The following is a 7,349-nucleotide window of genomic DNA, read 5'->3' on the forward strand; positions in this document are numbered from 1 at the left end:
TTCCTGATGCCACAAAGAGACACAAACTGTAGTTGCTGAGCTGGTGATCTCAGAGAGGCCTCTAATTGGCATTTTATTCACCAAGAGAAAAGGCTAGGAAATAAATGGAGGCAAGGTCAGATTAAGGCTCTTGTCTGCATTCCAATACTGCCTTCCTTTCCTCTCTTGAGCTTGGGCAATGTCCGCTCACCCAACATTGCCATCTTTTCAGCTGCCTTGTAAAGTGAGAGTCTGCTGGGGAGCAGCAGGGTGACCAAAATAAAGACTTAGAGAGATCCTACTGAGTAATGTACTCTGGCAACTGACTGGACAATTTTTACTGTTGAGCAGTAGACAGTCTCCTTTCTTCAGCCATGAGGTCACTTATAGTGGTGTTTTTCCTCGTCTTGCACTGAAAGAAAAGGCTAGATTGACTCCCCTAGAAGAAGATGAGACCCTGTCCTTCACTTCCTCAACCCTCAAATGAATACAGAGAGAGAAGTATGGCCTCATCAACTCTTGATTTTCAAAACTGGTACTTGTAAGGAGTTAAATCTGGTCTCCATACATCTAAGCACCCATATGTTTTCTCTAGCTCACTGGTTGCTTTGTGGAGTCTAGTCAGATAAAATGATTCTTCCCATCACATAAAGATAATGCTCCACATGAATGTCAATATCCGTGAGATTCCTGCCCATTTTGGTCCTCTTTAATTAGGGACTGTTCTGCCTCACTGGACAGACTGGTGTAATAGCTTGGGATCAGAGTAGCATAAAGACTGTCACAGCTTGAATAATCTGAACAGTGGGAGGTAATGATCCTGCCAGAGGCAAGATGCCACTTCTGGCATGCTATGGGGCACTGTGATTCTGTCCCACACTTTATTTAGTCCTTTTCCAAATGCTGCACTTTAGCCCCTGAAAAATGCAGTATTTTTATGAGTATATTCCATCTTCAGTATAGTTCTGTAATTCCTGTTACACGTGGGCTGGGTGAGCAGGGGAGGAGGATAGCACTTAAGACGTGAAATGCCATTTAGAGTCTCCAGCCCGTGCAATTTTTCATGCTGAATGTTTTTCCAGAAGGTGACAAGCAAACTCTATTTCATCTGGAGGATGGAGAAATTCTGAGAATAAAGAGTGAGTCGTCTTTTCCACCAAGTCCATCCCACCAGCTTTTGCCCTTCCATGAACACTTTTCAGAAAGACTGTTCTGTTTAGCAATTGTTCAAAGGTCACAAAGGACTGCTTTAGGGTTTTGGCCTGTATGGAATAAGCAGTGTTTTCTTTTTCCAGTGTTGTCACAATTCATTGTACTTTATAGTTGAAAAGTAAATGAAGGAAATAGCTGAAGGCATATTTGTGAATAATTACACTTGTACCACAATTCTTCAGAGTTTGCTGGGTAGATTTGTGTGTAAGACTTGATTGCTTTCCTTGTTACAGGCAGTTTCGTTATCCATCCAGGCTTTGCAATGGTTTATGAGGCGCTGTAACAGATTACAGAGACAACATTCCAATGTTTCATCTGGAAATGGAATAAATAGATCTTTTTCAATTGCAACGATGTGGAATGAGCTTTCAGAATGCTAGATTTGGAAAACAGCTAATTAGATGCAGTTTCAGGCTATCCTGCTAGGATGACTATTGCATATACTGAAGTAAAACCTGAACCCTGCAAGTTGTCTCAGTCTTTAGTCCTGCAAAGTTGTCTGTAGTGCCAGACTGGGTGCTCTCTATGATGGTGGGACTCATCAAGCAGTTGATGTTGTGCTCCCAGGAGTTTGTTCCACCACATCTCGGATTTGCCTGAATTGACACATGGCCAGAGTCAGTCCGCACTTACAAATGATTTTGAAAAACTCATCAGGTACTCGACTTGTGTTATGGCCAGCCTATGACTGTTAGTGTGGGATTGTTCTGTTCACCTCCCCTGTTGGCGGTCATCAGAACCCAGCAGGTACATGTACTGACTCCCCTGCCTTGTCATGGCATGTTCAGAAGAAGAGCGGGAGTCATTATCTGGGAGAAGGAATTTGGACTAAATATGAAGAAATCCTTCAGGAAAAGCCTTGAAATAGCTGAGTGTAGTGACAAAGGTGAGGGGTTTTATTTTTCATGGTGCTAATGAAGCCAGATCTCTTCAGAAAGTGCAGGCCAGTGCTTATCAATTTTTTTTTTTATTTCTGAATCCCTCAAAATCACAAATAGCTTGTGAGTTGAAGTCTACAGACAACACTCTTGTTTTTCCTTGTTTCCTCATGTGGGCCTGTGGAAGTAGACCAGGGATCCTCAAATATCCACGTGGAAGAAATCTGCACATAGTTTAGAAAGTGTAAATACCAACAAAAGTGTGTGTGACTGGAAGTGGGGAAGGAATCCAGATCTACCTTTATTGCTACATAAAAGTAGCTCAGAAAAAGGGGGTTTGTTAGAATGGTTGACCTCCACCGGTAGGAGTGATAAAAGCAAGTTCAAGAGTAAAGCCTGTGCAAGAGTTTATGCTCTAGCCTGCTGAGAACAAAAATTCCCTGAGTTTTCAGACTGCTTCCAAGCAAGTGATCCCTTGTGAGGAAAGCTATGGGTGGGAGGCAATGGCTGAAAGAGGGGCAATTCTATGGGCTTGCTTTCAGTTCTCTGCATAAATTTTATGACTTGAGCGCTTATACCTTGAGCCTATGTGTTCAAGGTTCATGAACAGCTACTGATTGATAAAAGCTAGTGTGGCATAGGTGTATATACATACAGTACAAAGGGTGCAAAAAGGCTTTCAGTCACTCATATTGGTGCAGTGAGGTCATCTCTGGTCTGTGCAGGTCCCAAGCACAGGCTGGGTTTTCACCGTGATTAGGTAGGTCAATTCATGTTCTTAACTCTGATTAGTAAAACTGAAGCAGTATAATTTAAATCATTAGGCTGCTTTTAGCAAAGCAACTCAAGGCAAAAGCTAGAGTCTTTTTCTTTTAGCATAGACAAAGCCAAAGACGGCACACCACTTCATTCTCTCTCCAGACTGACAATCCATCTGTTAAAGTGTCTGTGTTGTGACAGCCATCAGTGGAAAATGTTTTGGGGAGAACTCCAAGAAAATCCACTCCCAAAATTTAGGAAATACCTTTTCCAGCTCTTTCCAGTTTCACACAGGACTTAAAACTCTTTAAGAAAATGTCTGTGTATTTCTATGTGTGTTCATAGATATTCTCTACATAGTCAAATGCAGATATACCATACATATATATTTATAAAGAGAAAGACAAAGATGAGCATAGGGAGAAAGAAAACACAGGTATATCATATACATCAGATACAGATTATATACATGTTTTATTATAATGTACGTTATGCAAATATGTGTAATCATTCTATATGTACTTCTGTACCATCTGTAAGCTAACAATAAATTTCTTCATGACCATATAAATGTCTTGGCCCTTTTGAACACTTCCAATTTCTTAATCTACAAGTTAAAATCATGGCTGAAAGCTTCTCATCCTACCATTTCTCCTTAATGATTGGAAAAAAATAAAAACAGAAAAAGAATTCATAAGGAATTTTAGTTTTGATTTCGACAAGAATGGATCAAAAAAGAAAAGGAAGTCAAATAGGTCTTAAAATATGGTAAGTTACTGTAGATCTTCAGGTATGGTAGATTGTTGTAGTACAGTTGATTTTAAGGCAGTAATCATGATTCACATAAAGCAATTACTAACTGTCCTGGAAATTCTAGAGGAAAAAGTATACTAAATGCTGAGGTTTTTAAGGTCTGTAAATCTTAATGTGAGATTGCTGAGTCATTACTGCAAGTTAACATACCGCTGAGACTTGGCTGTGGTAGGAAATGAATCTTACAAGCCAGATTTCATCAAGAGGTATGAAACCAATTGTCTTCTACTCATCCCTCCATCTAGCTTTCCCTATTGACATTTCCAAGGGACAGTAATTTATATACTGAAAAGCTAAAATTGATGCATAAACCGCACTTTTGTTTTCTACTGTTAAGACTGACAGCTGTGTCCAGTGAGTGGCTAGGGAGGAATCCAAGACTGAGAATGTTACAACAAAAATGAAAATCTTCAAACAAGAAGAATACATTAGTCTCATCAGTGTCAAAGTTAATTAAATACTTACTACATTACTAGTATAAATATTTAGATAAAATATTTCTCCATAAGAAATAAGACTATTTCTCTATAAGTAATATTCTTTTCTTTAGAGTAAGTTAATAGGGGGCTATTAATAAAGGAGAGATTCTGACATATGGACAAAAAAACCAGAATCTTATTACTGATGTCACAAAGGGATTTCTGTTAGAGCTAGCTCAAAAATGCGCTCAAAAATTTCAAATTATTACCTAGATTTGTATGTTCTGACTGAAAAGTCTTATTTTTTTACAGGAAAAAATATGGCTTATTTCCAAATATTGTGATTTCTTGTCTTAGTTCCCTTTAACCCATAAATACCAAATCAAAACCAACCCCACAATATACCACAAAAAAAGGTACTAAGTCATTATGTAAATGATATATCCTTTTGAAATTTATATTAAAAAAATATCTCTGTTACTCTGGAGTGTAGACAGAAACGGGGAGGAGATGCTATCTGGCAACATGAAAATTTTCACAAAGTGTTTTTGTGTTGTAGTTGTTAGTTTAGGAACTGGTACAGACATTTCTGTTTCTTTAACAAGCTACACTAAGTTTCAGTATATAACACAGCTTTAATGGGAGCTCCTTGGCTGTGTCAACAGCTGGTGAGCATAAGGAGGTCACTGCTGACCTTTACCTCCCTTTTCCCATGAAAAATAATGCAATAATTGTATTTCTGTACTTAAGATGGTTGTATTCTTTGAATAGGTACACAAACCATGTGGATTCTTGGATTTAATGGCTGTGGAAATGTGGTGTAATATTACTAAAATTCACTTTTTTTCATAAAATCTCAGGTTTGATAATATCACTTTTCATCATATCGTGTAATCAAAGTTATGGTAAACTCTCAAGCTATTCTTCTTTTCCAGACTTTCTCTTTCTTCTTACATTCTCTTCTTTCCTCTGAAATACTCTTTGTAATAAGACAAAGTATTAAGGGAACTTTTTTTACATTAACATAGCTGCATTTATTTGGTTAGTGTAGTTAAATTAGAATCGGTATGGAATATGCCAAAACCTTCCCTTTAAAAGTTTGCCCAGTTTAGAGTGGATTCTGGTCATGAAAAATTGAGTTCTGAATAAGGATAAGAAGTAAAGGCCAAAAATACTGCAATACTCAGGCTAAAATCATGAAATGGCATCCCTGTTTTCTAGCAGGAAGGAGGGATAGAGGGGGGAATAAATTTCATTTTAATAATACATTGAAAGAGTTTCCCTTGATTTGCATTAGCAGTACTTGGGGATAAGCATCCCAGAGGTATTAATCTCAAGAATAAAAAGCAAAGTAGTTCACAATGGGTGAATTCCCACAGTTGTTTCAAGTAGAGCTGTCTGCAGTCTCCTGGCATGATGTGCATTGGAGGACTGGCATACAACAATTACATAAGTGAGTTTAACAAACAAGTTTACAGAGGAGAGAAACTCCTGACAAGGTTAGCGGAGTGAATGTGTGTTCTCACTTTGTTAGTCCAGGCAGATTGGGGTTATCTTTGCGATGAGGGCAGGAGTTTTATGAGGGCTGCATTTTTAACACGTAGGTGGATGAAACAAAATTCAGCGATATCAGCTGGGTTGTTCACGTGGAGGCCGAATGCAGTTGAACCAAAAGCTGAGGGCTGGGAATAAAGGAAGGCAAAGAGCCAAGGACTGAAAGAGAAAGGCAACAACAGAGAAGTGAGGGAAGCAGCAGTGTGTCTGGGAGATTGAACATAAATGATTCAAAGCGGAAGAGCTGTATGTGTTGAAAGGGATGAGGCAGGAAACAAATATAAAGGATGGAAATTTGCCTCAGGAAGTATTCTCTCTTCCTCTAATGCAGGATGTGAGACAGGAACAGGTTCTCAATCTCTACTTCAAAATATTTTAAAGTGCCTTTGTTTTAGAGTAAACATGAAGATATGAGTAACTTCTACCTGCTGGGGGCACAGAAGGGTCCCTCTGTCCCTCACTGTTAGCTCCCTGGGAGGAGAGGACTTGCTCAGACATCAGGGTGATGCTTGGTGACTGCTGAGGACCATTTGGATGTCCCTCCTCAGTGCCCAGCTACCAATGGGCTGTTACAGGCTCTGCTGTTGGGAGGGGGTGGGGGATTTAGTCAGCTGTGTTTGCAGAAACTGGTCCCACATTTTTGTCTGAATGTGTTTCCCCATGATCATGGCTGTGTCTGTGAAGGAAAGAGGGGCAAGGTTTTCCACCTGTGCTGTCTAGAGACTATCACTGTTTGAAAAAGCTGCTGATGTTTTGTTTTGTTTTCTTTGGGCAGATGGGCAGAAGAAGGTTCAAGAAGAATTTGACATAGACATGGACGCGCCAGAGACAGAGCGGGCGGCTGTGGCGATACAGTCCCAGTTCAGAAAATTCCAGAAGAAAAAAGCGGGGTCCCAGTCTTAGTAGCTACCTCACAGCTTAAAGTAATCCTGAAATGATTTATCAAGAAAATAAGATATAACACAAAGATGCATGTACAGAAATTACCAATATTTAAAACCCTATCGGCAGATAACAAACCATGAGCTTGTGTGTGACTTCATCCCAGATGTTTCACGCCCATTATCCTCTGTAACTCACCATTTTACTTGATGTTGTAATAAAAAGTTAGGGTGAAGTAATTAAAGTGTCTGCCTTCATCTGTCTTTTCATATTAATCCAGCAACCACAGCATTACAAATAAACCCAGCCCAGATGCCTGTTTTCCTCTTCATGTAAAGCTTGGAGATGTAACAGCACCGTATGTTACAGGGTTTTGGCTGAGGGATGAGAGCATGCGCCTCAGCCCTGCTTAGCTCATTTGGAGAATTCCAGCTGCCAACCAAATGTGACAATAAAACTACTTTCTTGTAATGAGCTGGAAATAAAAAGTTGCAGACAGAAGCTGGCATAAGGGGAAGAGGGATAGCAAGCAGTGAGCAGTTTCTTTTTGTCTTGCAACTGTGGCAATAAAGTGGCTTAAGTGGGGAAATTGTCCCTGTCCTTCCTCTTTGCATGATACTGTTCAGAATTACCCAGTTTGGACCACATTGACTGTTATGGGAAGAAAAAAAAAAGGACACAAAATACAGAAACCTTTGGAAGGTGTTGGGGGGGATTTATTTGTAAAAATAGAAACTGACACTCTAAACTCTCTTTTTCATGCAGCTTTTCATTCTCTACATAATCGGTATCTATTTCTGTGCCATCTCCTTCTTTTCATGTTATTTTTGGTATTTGATGAGTAAATCATAAC

At 39.4% G+C, this 7,349-nt stretch overlaps 1 protein-coding gene across 1 annotated transcript; it reads left to right on the top strand.

Annotated features, from left to right (window-relative positions):
* Positions 1 to 5,476: 5,476 nt before the first annotated feature.
* Positions 5,477 to 6,517, top strand: LOC104538897 (Purkinje cell protein 4-like). Its single transcript, XM_010182255.1, has 2 exons — positions 5,477 to 5,513; positions 6,390 to 6,517. The coding sequence occupies exons 1-2, from the start codon at positions 5,477 to 5,479 to the stop codon at positions 6,515 to 6,517; spliced, it is 165 nt and encodes a 54-aa protein (XP_010180557.1).
* The last annotated feature ends 832 nt before the right edge of the window (positions 6,518 to 7,349 follow it).

The sequence above is a fragment of the Mesitornis unicolor genome, unplaced genomic scaffold, assembly GCF_000695765.1.
Source record: "Mesitornis unicolor isolate BGI_N332 unplaced genomic scaffold, ASM69576v1 scaffold2924, whole genome shotgun sequence".
Classification (NCBI taxonomy): domain Eukaryota; kingdom Metazoa; phylum Chordata; class Aves; order Mesitornithiformes; family Mesitornithidae; genus Mesitornis; species Mesitornis unicolor.

Coding starts and splice junctions, on each gene's coding strand:
- LOC104538897 (XM_010182255.1), top strand. CDS start 5,477: ATGTGCATTGGAGGACTGGCATACAACAATTACATAA. Junction 5,514..6,389: donor GGCATACAACAATTACATAA/GTGAGTTTAACA, acceptor TTCTTTGGGCAG/ATGGGCAGAAGAAGGTTCAA.